Source organism: Canis lupus, chromosome 37 (genome assembly GCF_003254725.2).
Source record: "Canis lupus dingo isolate Sandy chromosome 37, ASM325472v2, whole genome shotgun sequence".
Classification (NCBI taxonomy): domain Eukaryota; kingdom Metazoa; phylum Chordata; class Mammalia; order Carnivora; family Canidae; genus Canis; species Canis lupus.
This window is the reverse complement of record NC_064279.1, coordinates 19,599,340-19,624,776: the sequence shown is the minus strand read 5'-3', so window position 1 is coordinate 19,624,776 and position 25,437 is coordinate 19,599,340. Positions and strand designations below refer to the sequence as shown.

Here is a 25,437-nt window from a genome sequence, read left to right as displayed (position 1 = left end):
TATGTCTTGATATTAGAGGAGAAACAAATGGATACAGAAATTTGAAAGTAGATTTAAGTGATAACAATACACTTGCATACCCTTCAGCACCTCAAATCCATAGATCAGAAGAGCTCAACACTACTCCCTTCCAAATGTCTTTCTCCTGATTTTCCCATGTCCATGAATGCCATCATCAGCCTACCACTCACCCAAGCGTGGGATCCCTCTTTTGCCTCTCCTCACTGTTGACTTTTACTTTTTTACATTTTACTACTGTGATACTTTTCTCTCTGTCCTCTATACTTCCGTAGTCTGTCTCTCATTGCCACTGATGTGGACTATTAAAATAGTCAGCTAACTCGTCTTGAAAATGTCTTCTTTCCCCCTCTTATCTACCTTACAACAGGTTTCCAGATTAATCTTTGTAACCTATTTTGTGTGTGTGCTTTTACCTTTTCTTTTCAAGTACATGATTTCTTAAAATACTATCATTTAAGAGGAGAAAAGTTCTATAAACTGTTTCTTCTAAACATTTTTTAACATTTTTTGAGATGGCACTGACATACAGCATTATATTAGCTTCCAGACTACAACCTAATGATTTGATATCTGTATTATTGCAAAATGTATTATTGCAAAATGACTGCTATAAGTCTAGTTAACACCAGTTACCATATACAGTTACTAAGTTGTTTCTTCTTGTGATGAGAACTTTTAAGATTTATTCTTATACCAACTTTCAAATATACAGCACAGTATTATTAACTATAATCACCATGCTGTGCATTACATCCTCATAACTTATTTTATAACTGTATATTTGTACATTTGACTCCTAACACTTTACCCATTTTGCATCCCCTAATCTTTTACCTCTGGCAACTACCAATCTGTTTTTTGTATCTGTAAATGCATTTTGTTTTTGTCTTGTTTTGTTTTTAGTTTTAGATTCCACTTACCATAATCCTTTCAAGGTCCATCTGGTTGTCATAAATGGCAAGATTTCATTCTTTTTTATGATTAAGATTCCACTGTATACACACCACATCTTCTTAATCCATTATCTATTGATGGACACTTACATTGTTTCCATATCTTGGCTAGTGTAAGTAATACTGCAATAAACATGAGGGTGCATATATCTTTTTTAATTAACATTTTCCTTTTCTTCAGATAAATACCCCAAAGTGGAATTGCTTTATCATATGGTAGTTCAATTTTTAATTTTTTGAAGAACCTCCATACTGTTTTCAATAATGGCTACACCAGTTTGCATTCTCACCAACAGTGCATTCAATAGTGGAGAAAAGTTTCCTTGCCTCCACATTTTCATCAGCATTTGTTATTTCTTGTCTTTTTGATAATTGTCATTCTAACTGGTATGATGTAATATCTCATTGTTATTTTAATTGGCATTTCCCTGATGATTAATGATGTTGAACATCTTTTCATGTGTCTGTTGGCCTCCTCTGTATCTTTTTTTTTTTTTTTGAAAAATGTGTATTTAGATTCTATGCCCATTTTTTTTTGTTCTATGCCCATTTTTTAATTGGATTCTTAAAACGGAGTTGTATTAGTTCTTATATTTTAGATATTAACTCATCAGATATGACTTGAAAATATTGTATCTCATTCAGTAAGTTGTCTTTTCATTTCTTTGGTGGTTTCCTTTCCTTTGCTGTGAAGGAGCTTTTTAGGTTGATGTAGACACATTTGTTGTTTTTTGCTTTTATTGCCTTTGCTTTTGGTGTCAAATCCAAAATATCATTGCTAACACCTGTGTTAAAGACTTTACTACCTACTTTTGTTTTTTTTTTTTTTTCTAGGAGTTAGATGGTTCCAGGTCTCACACTCAAGTCTCTAATTCATTTTAAGTTATTTTTTTGTGTGTGTAGTATTAGATAGTGATCCAGTTTCATTCTTTTGCATGTGGTTGTCCAGTTTTCCCAACATCATTTATTGAAAAGGCTGCCCTTTCCCCACTTTATATGCTTTGTTATAAATTCATGAACCATATAAGTATGAGTTTATTTCTGGACTTTCTGTTCTGTCCACTGATGTAATATACTTGTGCAATCATATGTTGATGGAAACAGAGAAGCTTTCAAGCAAAACATGCCAATATTCAAATCCTGACTACCAACCACTTAGGATGCTTTTGACCTTTGGCAAGTTGTATAACCTACCTCAGATGCATCACACATAATCCATTATATTGGAAGCATTATTTGACATGGCACAAATAAAATATCTAGTAAAAGTAGCTTTGTTATTTAATTATGCAAAAAATATTTAATCACCCTACATGAATATCCCAAGTCCTGGCATCTTCTCCATTACTCCACCTGCTTCTCAAAGTCTCCCTCATCTCCCTTCTTCCAAATATTAAAAATTTATCAAGGCTCCCTATCCTTCTGAGAACACTTGGAGGCCCCTCAAAAGGAAAAAAGACTGCCCAGCAGGGTAAAAAAGGTAGAAGACATTTCATCTAAATTGAAAGGAGTAATATTTCTTAAGAGAGATGATTCCTTAATTTGTCTTTGTGTTTTACTTTCTAAAGTTTTTAGTGTAAGGCAAGAATTGAGGTATCTAAAAAGCATACTATTTTTTTAAGATGCATTATATACAAAATTGTATATAAAGAGAACAAGTGAAATCATTACTTAAGAAATTGGTTTGTGAATCCTCTGAAAATGGGACTTCTTTAATTTGTGTTTTGTAATTGCGCCCAATAAACCTGACACAAATGTACAACTTAGTGCTTTGATAGATGAGGATAGATGCAATTTACGAAGAGAATATAATCTCTGTCAACAACACAGATATCTGCAGTTATAGTGCTTAGAATGAATGGAGATTTTGAGGTGAAGAAAAATATTAACATATACGAACAAAGAATGGGGTCTACCCTCCCCAAATTTTGTTTTTTATAGTTGTGTTTAGGTACCATCCTCTACTCTATTATAAAACTAATAAATTCCTTAGCATGTGAAACAATTTTGATAGAAAAAATAACTGAAGTTGTAAAAGCTTTATCCTCAAGTTTTTAATCCTTTGACATATTGCTTCAGATTACCATATCTGAGTAATGAATAGGTAATAATATGGAACACTTAGTAAATAATGTATTTTGTAATGAAATGTTTACAATATGTTGTTTGTGACATTTAACATATTTCTACTATCTATGCAGATGATCATAGAAGTGCTGTACTAATACAGACATTGCTGATATTGTGTAATAGGTTTAAATCATGAAAAAAAAAATCTAAGTGCTAAAAATTCACCTAAGTTCTTAAAAGAACTTATTGAAAGAAAACAACTTTCTGGTCTAATTCCCTTTCAACACTTTATTTGTAGAAATTTCATAGGTATTTTTTCTATCTCGAAACTGAGAAAGAAAAAAGAAATTCATGAGTGGATTATATATATCCTGAGAATGCTGTTTTAAGCATGAGAATATCTGTCCCCAGAATCAAATCTACAAGTAGGTATACTATCTTAAAAATTGTGACAAACAGGTAAACAAACAAAACTCATAGATACAAAATCACCAGTAGAGAGAAGCAGGAAATTACATGAAACTATTAGGGATTTTTTCTTGGAGGCTAATCCTAGAAGTAGAAGAATCCATAGGATATTTACATATTGTTTTAATGGTAATGTCTCTACTGAAATACAATGTAACACTGTTTTTATTGAATAATCTGTAACATTCACATATTTAAAAAATATTGGGAAAAAAGATTTATCTTATCACACAAAGACAAATTTGCTTGTAGGAAGACAGAATATGTGGTGATTCATTTCCTTCAGCACTTACATTTCTGGTTACATTTAAGAAGGAATAGTGGAATCCGCAATCCTAATCAAAGGTAGAGATATACTATTATACTCTAGGTCTCATCAAATAAAAACTGTAACTGTCAGCTGATGTCTACCTCAGAGTCTGACCCAGATCACTTATATTTGCTCAAAAAGAAAAGAAAAGACGTGTCATATTTATAGAGCAGGTGTAATTCTAGGTCAACATAGCACAGTTTGCAGGAGAAAAAAAACAATGACATTAATGTGGTTCTCCTTGCCCTAGGCAGTAACACTTAAAATGTTTTCCGGGGAATTTCAATATTTCCTAGTGTTTTAAGGTCTCTTGTTTCAAATCTGAACCTCTTTGGGGAAGACTGAACAGAGTATCAGTGCAGTAGGCACTTTAACTAGAATGAGAGATACTGCTTGTCTTTGCCTTTTTTTTTTTTAAGGAAATCTATTTTTTTTAATCCAAAAAATCCTCTTCACTGTTTTCTCATGAGAAAATAAAATGAAGCTAAGGAAAGAATAATACCACTTAGAAATTTCAATAAAGGACATAAAGGATTTAATAAACTGAAACCACAATGAACATAGTAGGGCAGATAAAATGATAGTGTTGGGAGAATTACAATAGTAGATATGATTAAACATAAAAATCAAGCAGTCTATTAGGACCCCTAAATTTATGTTCATGACCTATTCTCTATTTTCAAACAGATATTGAAGAAATATAGGATGAATTGCACATCTGCCTTAAAAACCAATTCTAATGAGTCAACTTTGGAAAGAGAGACAACATAATTTAGCTGAAAAATTAATGAACTTGAAAACCCAAGATGTAAAATGCTAGCATTACTATTATGTTTGACCTTATCTAGGTGTCTTAACTTTTCACAGAGTCTGTTTCTTTATATTTTATATGGGGGTTATAAGATCTACATTGCATAGATATAGTGAAAATATACAGTGATTATAAATATAAATTTTAATTAAAAATGTGCAACTATTAGAATAAAAAGTTTATGGTCATTTTTTTTAATTGAGGAGTCGACATATTTTTGTTCAGTTCTATATTTCTTATAGCAAGAACAAATTGGGAAACATGGAGTACACTGCTGATGATAGATTTAACCTCTGGTTCATGGCAAACTCACGCTTTTATCTGATGACCACTATGATTTTCAGAGGAAGATGGGGTACAAAATGACAGCCAGTGTTACCTAATTATATTTTTTAAAGATGATATAAGATAACATCTGGCCCTAATTTGTGAAACATCCATTTAAGTTACATATATGGTTATTATAGGCAGTGATTGACTTACTTTCCTAGGAAATAATACTTGTTAATACTAATAACCTCTTGTATGAATGTGTAAGTATATACACATGCACAGTGTTCAAATGCACACACATATGTGTGTTATATGTAAAGACTTGTTAGCTTGAGGTATCCTAGTTTCTCTAAATCGGGCCAACATTATGGTAAACATTTGATTTACTGCTCACACAAGGCTGCTATTGAGAATCCATGGGGTATTATTAATATTTACACTGGCACAAATATAGATTGTTCTGACCAAAATGAGGCATAAGATTCCCAAATGCTTAAAGGTATTTTATTTAAATTTTATTTAATTTTTAAATTTTACTGATTGGGCAGGATCTAGAGGCAAAGTCACCAGGTTTCAGAAATACCAAAAAAAAAAAAAAAAAAAAAAAAAAAACTAGATAGTTCCCTGCTATGCTTATTTTTTATTAACTTAGGTGAAGAATGTGTTTACGTGTACTTACGCTGAGTTATTTGACAGAAAAACTACACTCACAACTATTTAGAGGCCGACATATAATTAAAATACAAATTGGCCTGACTCTAAAACCTCTTTCCAACACAATATGCCACTCTAAGGAAAAATCATGCAGATTTGAAAGGTATGCAAAAAAATAATAATGTTAGAGGCACTATTTTACCATTTTATTTAAAGTTTATTATACAAAAATGCCTAGTTAAAATTTTCTGACTAGCCTATTGTTTTTACTTCCTATGTAAATTTTTAAAAATTCTGTTTAACCTTTAGTACCCAGACATAAACAGTGAATCCACTCTAAGTCAGATCCAATGAATTCTGAGACCCATGTCCACATTATTTAATTTAGAAGTTTCGGGGATCCCTGGGTGGCGCAGCGGTTTGGCGCCTGCCTTTGGCCCAGGGCGCGGTCCTGGAGACCCGGGATCGAATCCCACGTCGGGCTCCCGGAGCATGGAGCCTGCTTCTCCCTCTACCTGTGTCTCTGCCTCTCTCTCTCTCTTTCTGTGTGACTTTCATGAATAAAAAATAAAAATTAAAAAAAAATTAGAAGTTTCCAGAAATGGAGCTCACTGATTTAAAGTCATACTGTTGGTTGCAAGTTATATCATTGGTGTTTTGGGACTCCAGGTTGTCTCTCTTACCTGTGTTGAAAATGATTCTGTATTCAAGAAATAAAGAAAATATACCCATATTATAAAATTAAAGTCCTTTTATTGGTATATATCTATAAAAGAATCTTATAGATTTAGCATTCTTTGCAATGACTATTTTAGTCAAAATACTAGTTTTACTAAGTTTACAATTTTATTTTTTGGAGGATAGCCTGCCCTTGACATTAAATGGAATATGGTATAATAGTCTTAGAGCCATTGAGTTTTAATCATAAATTATATTGACTTTACTAAATTTTTTTTTTCCTGATCTGATCTGGAAAGAAACCGATCAATGAAGGAAAATATTTGGATGTTTATAAATTCAGATTTCATGTTTTCTCTCACATTTTATATTCTTCACTGAATAGCTGTTAAGAATATCTCTTTTATATGAGTAATATAGTTTTGGGAGACACCATTCTTTTATAGATAAATGTTTAAGACAGGTAATTGGATTCAAGGGAATGGAATGTAATACACTGTGTTGTCTCTGAACTTCTAAATGAAATTATGAAAACTAAATTATATGTTTTAAAATAAATGAGCTAAGTTCATTTGTGATTCAGAATCTTTATTATATTACTCTCTATGACTACTGGGAGAATATCTGTTTCATTATAGTATTTCCAAATCACAAAATAAGGTAAATTATCAGTTGATTACATCCTTTTGATCTAAGCGTAGAATTGGCATTTGATATTTTAGGGTTCCTGTCCATTTATAATATATAATATATAGGCAAATGACAATAAATAAACAATACTCCTGTTAGAAATAAGTGATGACAAGAGCATTCTAGTTCCCTTGGCATTTGACCCTTATGATCTTGTTCATAGGGTCATATCTCAGCCTTTTAAGAGGTTACTCTGACTCACGTATAAAAAAGAAACACTGTCTTTCAGAAATATAGCTTGGTTGGCAGTAGCCAGCATCATACCTAGGAAATATAGACAGTAATTAAGAAAAAAAAAAACATTTAAGTAGTTATCTCCTTTTTAAAAAGGTTCTCATAAAGAGTTGAAGCATTAACTCTCAGGGAAAAAAGGTCATCTGTCCTACACCTAAAATATCTAGGGATCCTCAAAATTGTGGAAAGTAGGAAATGTGTAAGTAGTATTAGCTTTTCAGATGAGCTTGGTTTTATGAAGCATCATGTTAATTGTACACAACATAGTGGCAAATGTCTCAGACACATTTAACTATAATGAATAGAAAATATCTACAGAGGTTCCTTACATGGTAAAAGTAGACAGAGGATAGTGAAATGAATTAACTGAAGACATGCAAAGTAAACAGTTGAGGAAAAAAAAGAAAACAAGACCATTTTTTTAATAAAACAAAACTTTTAGATAATGATTTATTTCTGTTTCTCTTAAATTTAGCAAACTTTTATTTTAAAAGAAAAATAAAAACATTGTATAAAATTAGAAAATGCTCATTAGTAAAAATACAAAAATATGAGCACTATAGTCATACTCTCCAAAGACAAGTACTGTCAGTATCTTATTCTATATTCTAGATCTCACACACGCACATGTGCGTGTATGGATATTTCATTGAAATTCTGCTGTTTCTAACTCAATCTTTTAAATTTCTAGTCTGCATTTTTCCATAATGGTACATTTTATCTTATCTACTACCTAATCCATAATCAAACTTCTCAAGTTACCTAAAAAAAGTCTGTACAAATGGTTGTCCAAACTAACGTCCAGTCCAGGATCACATTTCACATCTTGTTATGACTAGTAAGTCTTCTTAATCAAAACCAGTACATTTTTTTTCATATTCACTTATTAAAGAGAACATACAAATTGTCTTACAGAATATGCCCCCCTTCTCAATTTGCCCAGGTTGCTTAGTTGTGTGGTTTACGATTAATTTTTCAAGAATAAATTCTTGTGAAATATGAAGAATTTTACCACTTAAAATGTCCAACAGAATATTTTTGTATGATTTTATTAGGTGTGGGAACTCTAGTTCTTTACCTCTTCAGGTTGTTTGTACCTCTACCACTCTTGCAGGGTGGAAAGAGAAGAAAAGTGGTAAAGAAATGCAAATCAACCAAGAAACTGCTGTGGGAAAATATTGAATGTAAATGCTAACTAGAAAAACACAGAATTTTTGTCTTTTGAGTTTTCTAGTGTTTATGTTCATTGCCATCACCAAAATAAGTAGTAATGACATGACAATTGATAGCTACCGAAATTAAAGGGAAAGAATGGAAGCAGAGGTCTTATTTTCTTCTATTAGGAATGATTCTTCTTAAATTGGAAAACAAACAAAAACAAAATAGAGCATTTTCTGTTAATTTACAGTGACATTGACATATATTTTCATAAATCCATGCCACTTATTCTTTTGCAAAATACATAAGCAGAGGAAGTTTAGAGTTTAATTCAAATCTACAATTAACAAAGTGTTGAGCACTCTGAGGCCTACATAAATCCTTTGCAATAAAAATGCTGGGTTGAAGAAACAAAATTACAACTCTTTGTGTAGCAATGGCTTTTTCAGGGATATGTTAGGCACTTGAGCTGGAAATTATGCCTTGGATTGAAAACTTAAAATATTTTTTGAAATACATATTTAACTGCCATGCTCAAAAATATGATATTACACATGCCAAAACACATCACAATGATGAGTTTGTGTCCATACTACAGTTTAATTTTCTCAGCATAGATTTTTATATCTTTATAAAATTCCATTTAGGAAAATCTAGTTGAATTATAGCAACATTCCAGTATGCTATAGTACTTTCGGCTGTCAGGAAACAACCTTTAGAATGAATTACTTCTTAAGGTTTTTCTGTAGTTTTATATGGCAATATAACAGTCATAATCTTTAAAAGACATGGTTTCATTTATAGAAGTAACAGATTTTTTTCAAGAGCTCTTTAAATTTAAAAATTTTATTTAGGATCATCCGCTATCATTATTTCTGATGTGTCTTTGAGCAAACGTTTATTTTACAAGAGCAAGTATTTTTTTTCTCTAAAAGAATATAGCTATATAGAGTAGATTCTTCTGCAAAAAGGAATGTAAGATAAAATACTTTACTATGGAGATCATGGACATGCAGAAAGTTCTTTTTTCGTTTTTGTATCTGTCATGGCTTCATGATCAAATATGTATTAGGTAATACCTATGTATTTTACTCTGGGCTCTTTGCTAGGATGCATGAAATTAATATATGTCAGGGCTCTGACCAGAGAAAATTCCTAGATACTACTCTACTCTAGAACAAGTAGTTAAGACCATAAATATTTTCAAACAAGGAACAAGCTTACCTTGGAAAACAATAAATGATTAGTGTCAAAATTATATTTTAGCAAACAGTGTATTAGAGAAACACTTTAAGAATATAAATCTCTAGTGAATCTCTTCTAACCTCCTTTTAATACTATTTACACTTTTAATTGTAATAATTAATGTGTAGACCTCTTTTCTGGGTATATGATGCTTGGGTACACTTTTGATAATAGCAATTACTCCTGTCATTATAACTCTGAAAACCTGTCTGACCCAATTCTATTTTATTTTATTTTATTTTATTTTATTTTATTTATTTTATTTTATTTTATTTTAATTTTAATTTTTCCCCCTTTATCCTAGTACAGTGGCATAGCTGGAGTTTGAAATAGTGCTTTTGTCAATACATCTCTCTTATCCATACCCTCATGCTTTAGAGGTGTGGAGTCACATATCTTCAGACAATTTATTTTTACTGTAGAGCAGTAGTTCTCAAGAGGGGGGTGATTTTGGCAGACAGTCAACAATGTCTAGAGAAATTGTAATGACTGGAGGGTTGGGTACTACTGGCACCTAGTGGGCGGAGGCCAAGGATGTTGATAAACACTAAAATGCATAAGATAGTCCCCCAAGGTGAACACGTGTCCAGCCCAAAATGTCAATAGTGCCACTGTTGAGAAAGCCTGCTTTGGAGAAAATGTTGAAAATACTATTATATACAACAACAATATTACTAAAATATATTTCCATTTATTTACGGAAAAAGTAAAATGAAAATAATTTAAAATGCTTGTGTATCAGCATTTTGGCACATGTTCTTCATTCTGTCATATTTTGTTGTTGTTGTTGTTGTTGAATGGCATGCCGTGGCTGCTCATCTCCAAAGATCAGTTGGATGTGCATGGTTTCCTATTTAAAAAAAAAAGCAAAACAAAAAGCAGGACTAGTTTTTGTCCTGAGAAAAATTTTGTGATGGTTTTAATGCATTTTTTATTTGTATTTCTTCTGACCAGATTTGAGATATGTGGATAATGTATTGCACAACTGCTCTTTTTTTCTCTCTCTCTGCCTTGTCTCTCTTCTTACATTTTTCTTCTTCTTCTTTTTCATTCTGGTGGTCAGAACTCCTCTAATTGCAGCGGGAGTCATCGGTGGGCTCTTCATCCTGGTCATCGTGGGTCTAACATTTGCAGTTTATGTTAGAAGGAAGAGCATTAAAAAGAAAAGAGCCTTGAGAAGGTTTCTGGAAACAGAGGTGAGGTGTTTATCTCCTCTCCGTGTGTTTGTTTAAGGATTTTCATTAGATTTAGGGGTGCAGATGATATTCAATTTTTTAATCCAAGTGAAAACTCCGTTCAATTTCCTGCTGAGGGTTTATAGTTCACAATATGTTATACAGAGTTGATGAAACGTCAGAGTATGTAGTAAAAGTAGTCAAGGCAGTTTCATGACTTAAAGAGGACAAATAGCAGGGGCCAAGAAGATTATCTTATTGAATGACAGATCTTATTGAAAAGACATATCTGTTTCTTTTGGAGGAGGAATCCCTCTAGAGTTTGAGGATATTACAGTAGCACAACTAGAAAACATCTGGGTAGAGGGTATCTCAACAGCAGGACTAGAAAAAATGTTAGAGAGAATTTTTCTGGTTCAAAACAAAGCCAGATAGGCAAGCAATTTATGCTTTGATTAGGGTCATTAAATTGGTAGCCACTGATCCCATTATACCAACAGTGAAAAGCTGAGCATACAGGATAAAGCGTACTATTGTAATCACACAGACCTTACCACACAATTTATGGGAAGCATTTAATGTTATGCATGTTAGTTATTGTGAATATGTAAATTACCCACAAATTATTATAATTTCTTTTATATTGCCACACTGAGTTCTCTGGCATGCAAGATGATAGTTTTCCCTGTGTAGGTTACAGGGGAAAAAAAATTACAGAAAACTATGGATTGCCAGATCCTTCTCAACATGCACCTTCCCTCCTTCTCCTGATATTCACATCCATGGCTGTCATGGACATGTCATGTCTCTGAACAGAGCAATTCTGTTCTGAAACTTAACCTTCGCTGGGTCTCTTTTTTGGCTCATTGTCAGTGTGACAGTCGGACTTTTCCTCTTAACAGACAGGAATGAGAATATTCATTGATAAATTTTGCAAGCTGATAATGAATTAAATTTTAGTTCTCTTCCTCCAGAAGTTGAAACTGGATAGAAGAATCCTGAGAAATGTTCAGGAAGCTACTTTAGTTACATGCGGGAAAGAATGTCTAAAAATTGGACTTGTCTGCAATTAAAATGGGTTTTCTTATCAATAGAAATGTTCAAGCATAAGATAGATGTTATATACACGAGAAAAAAAATAGTCATTTTTACTTGAGCTGGATGTTTACAAAAGATCAACTCGGTCATTTTTAACCTCGCACATGTGAATGCAAATTTGGGCACAACATGTGTGCTGTGCATATTTTCAGTTTAGCAAGGATGCTGGAGGCAGATACAATCCTCCCTCATGGCCAGCTTGGGGCAGTCATGGAGAAAATTCTAAAAAGTGAAGTAAATTAGAGTTGGACAGGAGCTGAAGTCTTGGAACAGCAGTGGACATTTAAGTGATTGAATAAATAGGAAATGAATTCTGTCCCTTAACTACATGCAGGAAAGTCTCATTGTTATAAAAATAATTGTTTTGTTTTCTTTTTTTTTATATAGTGCTTTCTAGGAATGTCCCTCAAATTGACATTTCATTACTAAATAAACACATACTGATTGGTTTTATAAGCAGACTGTATTTTTTTTTATAAAAAGTTATTACTTAGCACTGGATTAGATAATTGTAGAATTCCCATCTTTCTCTCAGTACAAGTAAATAACTATGATTTTTCTATCATCTAAACAGAAGAGGAATTCTTAAGAGGATCAACTCAAATCCTTAGATACTACAGCTAGAAATCTGTCTCAGATGTGAAAAACTTGTTAAAGCATGATATATTGTTGGAATGTACTTAGAGTTAATATGCTTTTCCAAAATCATATTGCTCCAGATTGTCTATCTTCTGTTACATGCGTAAAAGTAGGAAATATGTTTTTTTTCAATACATACTTACGAGATGCACTGTAAGCTTGATGCCTGTGACAGATACTGTGATTAAAAAGTGTTAATGGGACATGATCCTATCCCTTGAAGAGTGACAGATTCAGTGCTACAATATGGCAGGCAGCGTTCCAAAGTTTTCCAGCTATGTTACATCCCATTTCATCGTTTGACAATCTTCTAAGGTAATTATTGCTGTACCTATTTCACAGGTGTGAAATAAGGGGTTAGGAGAGGTAAATTGCTTCCTAAGCCTATAAGTGGCAGTACTGGTGTGCAAACCTACAAATTTAAACCTGACATTCTTTCCGTCATTCTGGCTTGCAAAATGAAACAATGCTTCTTTTCAAGGTATCATTCTCAAATTCCTGGAAAAATGTGTTTGTTTAAATTTTTAAGTGATAGCTAAGAAAATTGCAGAAGACTAAACATTTCAGGTAGAATTGTAAAGTTTTCAAAATATGAAATTATGGTGTATTATATGCCGAAGAATATATTTTAAATATATATGGCCCAAGGTGCTGAAGTCTAGTCCCCAATTTTGCATATGATTTTTAATACGTTTTTATCTGATTTAAAAAAATTATTCATTAAAGTTCCTGATTATATACATACAGTATATGTATCAAAATCTACTAAACAAATTCTGCACAGCAGAATTGGATTCAAATGAAGGAAACTCTGACAGAGATTCTTCTTCCAATTTTACCAAAGAATTGTGTAATTTTTTTCTGAGATTTATTTTATGTGACTTTATATATATTTTTAAAAATATAAATTTGCAAATGAAATGGGATCATATTTGTTGTCAAGCTTTTAGACAGTGGCTTAAATTTATTAACAATTTTTATCATCTCCAAATTCTTACTATCGCTACACTTACCTAGACTCCAGATTCTGTTCAGCTACTTAAGTAGACCATGATGTTCACAGAAGCATAATAATAACCAAGCCACAGGGCCACAGTGCACTTAGCACTGTCAACAGACACTGTGAAATACCGTGATGGTTTTCAACACCATTTGAGTAAGAGTTGCCTTTAATTATTTCCTTATGCTGAGGAAGAACAAGCTATTTGTCTGAGTTTAAAGTTTAGTCCCTTTATTTAACTTTAAAAAGAGAAACTTCAATTTCTCTTACTTTCTTTTTTACCCAAGCACAGATACAAACCTAAAGTTTTAACATGAAATACAGACTTTTGGTACATAGAGCCTTTCTCATGTTTATATATATATTTTTTTTTCCTCACATAGGCAAGAAATTGGCACACATTCATATACCTTTTTTTTTTATAAATTTATTTTTTGTTGGTGTTCAATATATATGGTCTCCTATACCTTTCTCCAGCTTATTCATCCTCTCTGGCTAAATGGCATTTAAAATGAACCTCTAAAATTACCTGAGTTTGTCCCTTTTGGCCACAGCCAGCCCACTTTATGATCTGGTATTTCCCACCCTAATCTCATCCTTCAGATCTGTCCCACCTTCTATTGTATTCTGCTTTATGTCTTCCTCCTTCTTCCTGATGCTGAGTCCAAACTGTTCTTCATAATGGCAATACCCTCCTCCATGTCAATCCATTTTTATTATCTCAAGACCAATTTTATGTTATTTTTAAAGATTTTATTGATTGATTGATTGATTGATTGATTTGAGAGAGAGCATGCACCAGGTGCACAAGCAGGAGTAGGGGCAGAAGGAGAAAGAGGATTCCAAACAGATTGCACACTGAGGGCAAAGCCCAACTCAGGGCTCAAGCTCAGGATCCTGAGATCATGACCTGAGCCGAAAGCAAGAGTCAGAGACTCAACTGACTGAGCCACCCAGGTGCCCCTCAAAACCAATTCTAAGGTGTGTCTCCCCCAGGAAGCCAGAACTAGTGAAACTTTCTCACTGGCGACTGTTTTATTCCTATGCATTCCATAGCATTTCCTTAAGATCTTGAATCAATTCATAGAATTTTAGAATATTTGATCTGTAAGTTACTCTAGGGCCTTGCTACTTAAAATGTGTTCAAAGGACATCATCATACATAGATATTATCCGGAGTTCTACAAAAAATGCAAATTTCAGCCCCTCTCGTGCACTTCCTGAACTAGAATCTGCATTTTAACAAGAACTGCAGGTAATTCAAATGTACATGAAAGTTTTAGAAGCACTGTCCTGGGATATGGACGTCGTGCTTACTTACTTTCTTCTCTTACTTCTCTCTTTTGACGCATTGGTCTTTGCTTCCTTGCTAGATTTTATTTTTCTATGTATTGAATCTCCTAAAACAAGAAAGAAAAAACTGATCCAGTACATGGGCATAACTAAGATCCGAGTCTTAGCTGGAGAGGCCAAAACTGGAAGGACTTCATAAAGTAAGACGAAGAGCCCCTAATTAGCTTACATTTCTTTAAGGGGGCAGGAGATCTCCTAGCTTAGTATGCTTCAAAGTAGACACGCTTTTATACTTGTGTTCACCCAGGCAAAAAGCATGAGAAGAGGAAGGATAGACTCCTAAGGAATCTTGAGTGATCCAGTGATCCATACAACAAAAATATTGCGTGTCAAGGAAAGTGTGCTTGTGTGTTTCTTATATGTATGAGAAAGAGAAGCAGGCAGAGAAAGGGAGAAAATCATTGATTGGTGACTTGAAGGTTTTATAACCTGTATTCTTTTTGTTTTCTAGTTGGTAGAACCCTTAACTCCCAGTGGCACGGCGCCCAATCAAGCTCAACTTCGTATTTTGAAAGAAACTGAGCTTAAAAGAGTGAAAGTACTTGGCTCAGGTGCTTTTGGAACAGTTTATAAAGTAAGTAAAAAAATAAATGAATAGCCCTCACCACCAGTCATTTTTTTGTTTCAGACTTGTCTTAAATAATAACCAGAGTTCTCATTCTAGCCAACCTAATTTCCTTTTAATATTCAGCGAGGAGAACCTGTATCGTATTGAGAAGTTGCTGCACAAATGAATTCATTCGTGTTTACTGAGCAAGCGGGGAGGGATACCATCATGAGAAAGCAGGAAACTGTCACAAAAGCCACAGTATAGTCTTTCTTTGCATGCCCTTCTGATCCACTTTTGATATCATCTCTCTGTTAGCAAATTTTGCCCTTATCTAAAATACACAGCTCTAGCCTGTTTTCCTGGACCCCTACACAGTGCTCCGTGGATTCCCAGACAGGCCTGAGTGATATGCCCTAATCCCTGCTCTTCCTTTCTTCTGCTCTTTTATCCACATGTCTCCCCATCAGGATGGCACTGCCTGTCTCTTTAGGATCTACACAAAGGTGTTGATTTATTTCCAGGATAGGATTAGTTCCTAAACCACTTTTTTGCTTACCTGTTAATTGACGTGACTCAACAGAAAATTTTCAGTTTTGATGCCCTCACCGTTATATGCGAACTAAAAAGGTGACTTTATTTGTGAAATTCAGGTTAGAAAGAACAAAGGGTGACATCATGGGTTTCCAGTAAGAGAGATATTTTTGGAAAGGCAAACCTCAAATAATGTCATCTGCATGTTTACTTATTTAGCTTCATTATAAGACCAATTCAGAGGCCAGGCTTAAGGTTACTTGTGGTGAAATTTATTTTTAATGTAAGTAACAATCATTAGAAACCCTGCTGGGTTAGTGCTAAGTCCTTTTTGTAATGTCCCTTATGACAGTTCCCCAAATTTTACTTTGACAGTTTTATATTTCTTAAAGCTTAGGCAAGCCTACAGTTTTTACAAATATTTCTGTTAAAATGGACTGGATCTTAGGAAATTTGCACTTTCTAAGAAAATGTTCACTTTTTTTCTACTTAAATACCTATCTAACAAAAATTATTAACAATAAGAATATAAACCTTAACTTTCTCTCCTGATTCTTCCAAAAATAATTTAAATCTCCTTAAAATAAAATTGTTTTATTCTAAGGCCAAAATGCAGAAATTTCTTAACCTCTTAGTATACATATTTTGTTTAGTTGAACTCAAAATTATTAATTGAGTACCTAATTTGAATAGAAAATATTCTAGGCTGACTTGGTACTTTCTAGCCTTCAGAATTTTTATATATTTGAAAAATACAACTTATTGTGTTTTTCTATTTATACTATGCTAGAAATAATGAACTTCCATTTCAATGATAATTCAATTTTGTATTGTTCCTGGCAAATAGTCAGCCCTTTTATTTTAAAGATGGTATGGTCTAGAAAGTTAATTTTATTTTAAATCATGGATAGCATTTAACTCAAGACTAAATATGATTTAGTCACCTCAGGAGGAAAAAATTACCCATTAAGACATTTAATTATGAAGCTTTATAAATATTTTTATTATGAACAACTATTTGCCTATTGTCCATGAGCATTGTCCCTTTATTGAAATTACTTGTATTGAAAGTTCCATGAGTATCTTTGAATTTTATACCTACAGTGTGTATGGTTGATCCTAAGTTTTAATTAATATCTTAGTTCTTACTAGGGCATATTGTCTTAAACTATAAAGAACTATTCTTGACCACTGAAATGCACATTAGCTTAGCTAATTATTTTGTTGACTTTTTCCTCCTGATTGGAGATATGCTGTGTTTAAGCACAAAAGATTTGAACCAATATCATGGGTATTAGTGTAGTTGAATTTTTGTCTGGTCAGGCCTAGAAAATAATGACTATACTTATTTAAAAAGCAGTACAAATTAATTCACACTGAATTTATATTCTTATTTCAAAAGTATGCTTTAGGAATATTTTAATATTGATGCTATATCTTTATAAAGTCACCTCCCTGTGGTTACTTTATTGAATAAATGGTAATCCTGTTCTCTACCCTAGATATCACTAAGAAAATGTAGCCTATGGATCTCCAGCTTCCCCTCCCCATTTGTGCATTAATAATTAAAAAAAAATTATACCACAAGGAACTTGGCTTACTTTTTTTGTATTTGACATATAGATGTTCCTATTCACTCTAAAAAGAACATAACTCTTGAATTCATCTTCTAATAGTTAAAGCCTTTATTTCTGTAATATTTTGACTTTTTAACAATTCTTGTGCTTAGGTCTCCTCTTGCATTTTTTCAACTTTCAGTAACACAAAGATATATGTTTTAGCATAGAAGTACAAAGTGAAAAGCTTTTTTGTATTTCCTTTATGACTACAACCAACTGATATTAAGAAAAACTAGAGATATTCTCTTTATGAATAAGAGATTTTCCCCTCTTTCATCTTAATGTTAAAACTAGATTAAGAATCCCTTACTCTGTTTTCCTCAGGCCTACTGGGTCAAGCAAGGGTGGGTGGTGGCAATGAATGCTGCTGAGAGATTTAAAAAAAAAAAAAAAAAAAGAAAGAAAAAGAAAACTGGACTAAGAAGACTTTTTTTGATGTTAGAGCTAATAAATTAAAATTTGAGATTTTCTTTTTTTCCATATAACTTCATATTTGCTTTTGTGTTCAATTGGGACAATATGCTTCAAAACAAATCTTAGATAATTAGTGAATCCTCTTATATCTTATCAAAATTATTGTCCTAATTCAAATGGTTGAATTGTTTACTCAGAAATGCTGTTATTTACCTTAATGTTGTACTCAACTTAAACCCTACCTACTTTATACTTTCCCAATTTTAGATCTTGTTCAGATACTATAATTATTTTTTTTTGTAAGAAGAGAGAACTGGCAATGACCAATTTAAATATTTTATATACACATGCACAATATTTGATAATAAAACCAAAGTAATATGGGTTCAGTACTCTCTAGTACTTGCCTTTGAAAACTAATTCTAAAATATTCACCTTCGAAACCTAATTCTTAAATCAGTCTAAACTTTAGGAACATGAGAATATGCTTTTTTATATTTGTATTTGTTTTAGTTGCGGAATAATTAAATAATATTAAAGCTGAAAAGAACCTTCAACATTACTTAGCCCAATCTTCTAACTTGCAAATGACACAATTGAAGATCAAAACTGGAACAGTGTTCTCCAAGTCTTAAGAAGTAGATATATCATCTAAATCTAATATTATTATATTTTATTACATTTCTGTCACCCCTGAAAGCCTTTTTCACAATACAAATTGAAGTTTATAATAGTAATGCTTTATAGTATAATAGTAAACACGTTGAGAGCAGAATAAATATATGATTCATCTTCAGAAAATGAAAGCAGATAACAAACTTCTAAATTATTTTTTAAAGATTTTAATAGATTGAGTGGTTAAATTAAATTTTGTTTTTGTATAAATTTGTGTATCTTCATATGAATTTAATGTGATTTTTTTTTCCTCCCAAAGGGTATCTGGGTACCTGAAGGAGAAACAGTAAAGATTCCTGTGGCTATTAAAATTCTTAATGAAACAACTGGTCCCAAAGCCAATGTGGAATTCATGGATGTAAGTACAGACACCAGGCAATAATATTTTTATCCATTATTAATAGACTGCTTTTAGGATTTAAAAACAAAAAACAAAACAAAAAAAACCTTCACTACTTAGAGAATTTCCTGCCTCGAAATAGTATACTCTTTACAACTAAACCCTTGAGCAGGGATTGTAAAAAGAAAAAAAAAAAAAAAAAAGACTTCACTACTTACAGAATTTCCTGCCCCGAAATGGTATACTCTTTACAACTAAACCCTTGAGCAGGGATTGGCAAACTTTTGCTTAAAGGACCAGAGAATAAATAGTTTTTTTGTGCAATGTGGTCTCTGTAAACTATTCAACTCCATCCTTTTAGTAGATGAGCAGCCATAGAAACTTATGAAAAATAAAACATGAGAATGGGTATGACTGTATTCCAGTAAACCTTATTTACACAAACAAGCTGACTGTATTCCAGTAAACTTTATTTACATGAACAAGCTGAAGGCCTGGGAACCAAATCCTACTCTCAAAGGCTATGTATTTAACCACTATGCAAAGAAAGGCAAATTGCATTTGGGAACAGGAATGATGATTTGAAAAATTAATTGGGCTGCTTTATTTTATTATTGTTATGATTTACTTAATGAAAGCATCAAGCTAGATTAGTATCTATAGTACATTAGTGTTACATTTATTTTTTTTTAATTTATTTATTTATGATAGTCACACAGAGAGGGGTGGGGGTGCAGAGACATAGGCAGAGGGAGAAGCAGGCTCCATGCACTGGGAGCCCGACGTGGGATTCAATCCCGAGTATCCAGGATCGCGCCCTGGGCCAAAGGCAGGCGCCAAACCGCTGTGCCACCCAGGGATCCCTAGTGTTACATTTAAATTAGTAACCTACCTAAGTCAGATAATACCAATTGAAATTTACTTTCTTTCAGTTCAAAAGTCAGAAGACAGACCTTGTGGGTGAAAAGCTCCAACTATAGAAAAAAAACGGAGTTCTGAAGAATAAAAATACTTTATAAGGTCAATCAGAACTTTAGATTCCCCTTAGCAAAAATTGTAGATTGATCTGTTCAGCAAATTTTAGAAGGTAGGATAGATAAAATATCTATGTAGAATGCTGTTATTTTTTTTTTCACATTTAACACAAGATATCTTGCCAGGGGTTCTATCAAAGACATAAATATATATTCTTGATCTTTTAGCATAATTTTTTCAATAATAAGAATGATTTTGATTTTCAAATGACCTTCATATGAAAGATGATGCAAGCATATGAACTTTGATTTCTTTAAAGATGGATTGCTATATATTTCTACCCAGTATCTCTCTTAAGCATTTCTGTAAGTTGTATAAGGAGCTCAGTTTTTGACCTTGGATAATTTATTTGAGTATAATGCTTACTCTCTTATATCTCTTATCTTATATCCTATTATTAGATAATAGGGCTGATAATTAACTGGTACAAACTAGCTGCTCTGGTCAGTTGGTGCTGTACCTTACTGGTTGCTAAATATTTTGAAACCCATCCTTGTTACCTATCTACCAACACCTGACACACATGGACTCCGGTAACTAAATAATGTCTCCTCGTGGTGTCTAAAAGTTCAGACACTTTGCAGCTACATGTCTTGGCTTATATAGTAAAATGTAAAACTAAAGCCTTTTTCAGTGATGTCACAATCGATTTGATCTTAATTATAGGTATATAGTTGTGAAGGGAATTTTCTTTCTTTTTTTTGCGGGGGGGGGAATTTTCAAAGAAAGTAAAAATTATGAAGAAAAAGGACAACGGATATGAACAGTATAGGTTAATATTTAAAACTGATACAAAAAAAAGATCTTGTCCAGCCTAGACTGTAGCCAAAGCTGAAATTCACAAGAATGCTAATAATCTCTGCTGGAGGCTTGGACAGCCATTTTTCTCACATTTCCATGGAAACAGATTGGCAAAAAGGGGTTAAGAGGCTACAAAATAATCACCTAAGAAAGAACCTCTAAAAGCTTCATCATGATTTTGAATGATTATTTGAAAGCTCCTAACCCCATCCTTTTTTTTTTTTTCTCTCTGATCTGAAGTCTATTCCCATGGAAACAGGAGTGGGGATGGCAACTTGAAATCTTAGAAATCTGCTGAATGTTAGATGAGGTTCTGATTGAACCATAAAAGGGGTCATTTTCCTAAAATGGGTGATAAATTTTGTGACCAACTCTCTCCAAACAGTATGTTCTTTTTAAAAGTTAAAAATATATTAGGTAAAATATTTTGTCTGAGCCTCTCCTACCTTGTGGATAGATGCTAGAAGATTAATAGATTGGTGGGTAGCTATTGACAATTTCAATAAATATCAAAAAGAAACACTTCCTACTATTTTCACAACTTCTTTCAAAATATTAGTATGACATCACAATAATTAAAATACAGTTGCACTGGCAAAATTAATGATAAATTCAATATTTTAAACAGGCTGGTGTAATTTTAGTGCAAAATCACCTGCATTTCATACCAACATTTTTAGCTAATCTATTATGTTTGCAGATCATTATACTTAATGATGTACTTAAATAATGTATCAAACTGCAATAAAAGGCTTCATGTAAGCAAATGTATTTATAATTTGGACCTAAGAATTAAGTTGAAGTTGCCAATATTCTTAAGGTTATTAAGATAAAAGGCTTATTTGGCATCTCCCTAAGTTTGGGTTCTTCCATATGGCAGGGTATTCCAAGTTTAACTTTCAAACTAAAATAACATCTACTATAATCATGTTATATGTCTCTTTCGCAAACCGGTGTATATTTGTTTATAGGCATGTGTTTTATTCGATTTTAAAGAAAGGAAATAAAGTTTCCAAAGATAATGGAAATTGCATACTTTTATGAAACATTAGATCTCTTTGCCCCATCCTACCCCCCAGCATGGACTTTATACTTGGGGTAGAATATTCTATTCTATTTTACTTTTTTTTTTTAGATTTTATTTATTTATTTATGTATTTATTTATGTATTTATTTATTTATTTATTTATTTATTTATTTATTTATTTATGAGACACACACACACACAGCGGTAGAGACACAGGCAGAGGGAGAAGCAGGCCCCATGCAGGGAGCCTGACGTGGGGCTGGGGCTCAGTCCCCGGTCTCCAAGATCACACCCTGGGCTGAAGGCAGGCGTTACACTGCTGAGCCACCCGGGCTGCCCAGAATATTCTAGATTCAATAACTACTGCTACTGAGTTTATTAGATGTAGCCATGTGTTACTGATTATTATAATAAATGACAAATTGCAACAACTTAAAACTCACTACATCCAATGCTCCTCTTAATATCCAGGAGCAAAGGAGATAACTTTCATATTTTCTTAGAATCTATACCATAGGCAAAAATAAATAAGGAACAATCTATGTTCTATTAAGTACTATGCTAAAAGCAAGAGAAGGAAAATTTGGTTTAAAGGCTGTTACTCAAACTCACCTGAATGTTTCTAATGGATTCAGAATGACAGTAATAACACACTGCTACCGAATGGCCTTAATTCCCACAAAGGAAGATCACATTGAACAACATTAAGAAAATGATCCTAAAGGTCCACCTTCTTAAGAAGAATATCTGTATTTATACATACTCTAGTTTTTGTTTCAAATAGCACCATTCCATTGGAAGAGCACAGGGTTTTTTTTAGTTTTGTTTTGTTTTTATTTATGAAATCGCATGGAACACTTCCCTAAGAAATGATGCTACTGAGCAAGGTTCTTGGACTTGGGGACCATGGTTTGGTCAAATCAGACAGGCTCTTCAGTTTGTCTGAGTTTCCACTACTGTTGTTTCGTTGTTGTTTTCTCTGATGTTTAAACCCACTATCACTTGATATTATTCTATATGCCTTGGAAGTGTATATGTATTTAAATATTTTATTAATTTATCTGCTCCTTTAAAAATATTTTGAGATAAAAAACCCATCATTATCCTAAATTCCAATGACTGAGTCATAATATTTTAGCTGTAGTGCTCCAGTTTGTTGGCTTTAGTGTCAGCTTTCCCACGCCAAATCAACCACCTCGTTCCCAGTGAGGGGCCGCAAGGAAATATGTTTCAAATCACTCAGGCTTATTGTGTAAATGATCATATTTTTGTTAAAAGAAAAGAACTCGTTGCCCCGTCCCTATACAATGGGAAAATTTATTTATCTTACACAACAGTTTTCACTATTTTTTGAAGAAAATGAATTGTCTATGGGAATTGTGCTTACTTATTGTTCTTCTCTGTGTTGCACTTATGATATTCAATGTCTTCTTTTTTAAAAATTGTATTTTTTAAGAGAGAGAGAGAGAGAGAAAGTGAGCCAGCATGTGAGTGGGGAAGGGGGGTGGGGAGACGGGAGCAGAGAGAGAGGAGAGAGAATCTTAAGCAGGCTCCACGCTCAGCTCAGCACAGGCCTGACTTGGGGCTCAATCTCATGACCTCATGGTCATGACCTGAGTAGACACCAAGTCAAGACTTAACTGACTGAGATACCCAGGCACCCCTATGATAGTCAATGTCTTAATGAGAGTTGTCTCAACTCTAATGGATAACATATAGTGGGGTGAGACAAATAGAATTTATTAGTGGAGTGTATATTTTCTTTCAGATTATAGCAGGCTCACAAAATTATTTGCAAAGATATTTTGTTCAATAACATTCATTTCTCATTATAAAAATAATGATTTTTTTATGCCTATGACTTCACAGAGTTAACAGTAACTCTTAGCTAGATCCTGTGTCATACTAATAATGGATTTGTAGAAATTCATATAATTAAATCCGATGAAATCTTCAGGTCTTACAGATTTCGCACATTTGCATACACAATACAATTAATTTCAGAGGTGAAAAAAATGCAAAATTCCTTTTCTTTAAAAAAAGCTCATTACTTAGATGTCACAGGATTCGATACTGCTGCCATGATCTTGAAAAGTCCGTTAGAAACAATCTTTTTTTCCTTAAGAAAAATTATACTTAAAATAATTAAGGACAGTTTTGGATAGTTAGTTTGCTTTCTAGTTTTATTTATTTTTAAAGATTTCGTTTATTCATGAGAAAGAGGGAGAAGGAGAGAGAGAGAGAGAGAGAGAGAGAGAGAGAGAGAGAGGGGAAGAGACATAGGAAGAGGGAGAAGCAGGGTCTCTGTGGGGATCTGGATAGGGACCAATCCCAGGACTCTGGGATTATGCCCTCAAGCTGAGCTGAAGGTGGATGCTCAACCACTGAGCATCCCTTACTTGCTTTTTAAAATTAAACAATATCTTCAAAAAGAGATTTTATAAATTCCATTAGAAACAGAATTTAGTCTTTCAAAACTCTACGAGGAAGGAAATAGACAGGAGATGAAAGGAAAAGAAGTGAAGAGAAGAAAGGAAAGGAGAGGAGAGGAAAAGAAAAGAAGAAAAGAGAAATTTACCAGTAACTAGAGTAAATCATTTCTGTTATGCTTTACTTCATTAGCTCTTGTTTATGTCCTGTTAACTGTATAAGACGTGGTTAGAAACGGCATCACATTTGAAATCACTATTTCAAAAACCCATCCTCCAACCACATTCTCCCATCCTCTGGTTCCTTTCCAATTGTACTTGAACATTTTACCCTTTTAGATATCACTCATACATTGATTTTTCTGTTTCTCAACCTCTCAGCTGCCCCTTCCCTCACATCCCTCCTCAAACAACTTGGATTCAGGGCTCACTGTTATCATCACATTCTTTCAAAAATTTCAGCTTCCTTGCTTCTCAACATCATGCTGGTGTTAAGCTATCCTGGAAATACTGAAATTTCTCAGTGCCATGTTCTAGACCTCTTTTCAATCTGCAGATTTTCCATAGATTTTCTCACTGAATCACCAAATTTCATCTCTAGTGTATTTTATGAATCTGACCTCACCTCTATCCTTGATATCTGAAGTTGAAGTCTCAGGGACATCTCAAGTTAAAAGGTACATTCAGAATGCACCTTTTCGTCTTCTCTCCTAAATCTCTTATGCATTCAGTCTTACCCGTGTAAATAATTTGTATATCTATCCACCTTATTGTCCCTATCAGAAATTTGAGATTTGTCTTTGAATATCACAGTCCCTCAAACTACCCACTACCAGTTCAAGATCAAATGCTTTGATTCTATGCCAAAAACACATTTGGAGAACATTTTCTTCTTTTCATATTCCACTGCAATGACCTTAATCCAAGCTATCGACCTCTTCAGTTTATAGCTTCTAGTTTGATGTCTTGAATTGTGTTACTCCTCTGCATAAAAGCTTTCAATGGTGTCACTAGAGCAAACTGCTAAATCCTTGCTTCCTGAGCCCCTAATTACTTTCCCAGTCTTCTTTCTCTTTATTGACTTTCTTTCTACTCCTCACCTAAGCCAAGCAAGACAGCGCCTTTGCCTGGAGTGTCCTTCTCCCAATTACACCTGGTGAACTCGCAGTTATCCTTATTTTCATAG

At 33.3% G+C, this 25,437-nt stretch overlaps 1 protein-coding gene across 9 annotated transcripts in view; it reads left to right on the top strand.

Annotated features, from left to right (window-relative positions):
- Window positions 1–25,437, top strand: part of ERBB4 (erb-b2 receptor tyrosine kinase 4) — a 1,110,465-nt gene that overhangs the window by 876,492 nt on the left and 208,536 nt on the right. For all 9 annotated transcript variants that reach the window (XM_025441721.3, XM_025441718.3, XM_025441722.3 and 6 more), the window contains 3 exons: window positions 10,629–10,761; window positions 15,282–15,404; window positions 18,879–18,977. In XM_025441721.3, coding sequence (XP_025297506.1) covers window positions 10,629–10,761; window positions 15,282–15,404; window positions 18,879–18,977 — 355 coding nt within the window. The remainder of the gene's footprint in view (window positions 1–10,628; window positions 10,762–15,281; window positions 15,405–18,878; window positions 18,978–25,437) is intronic.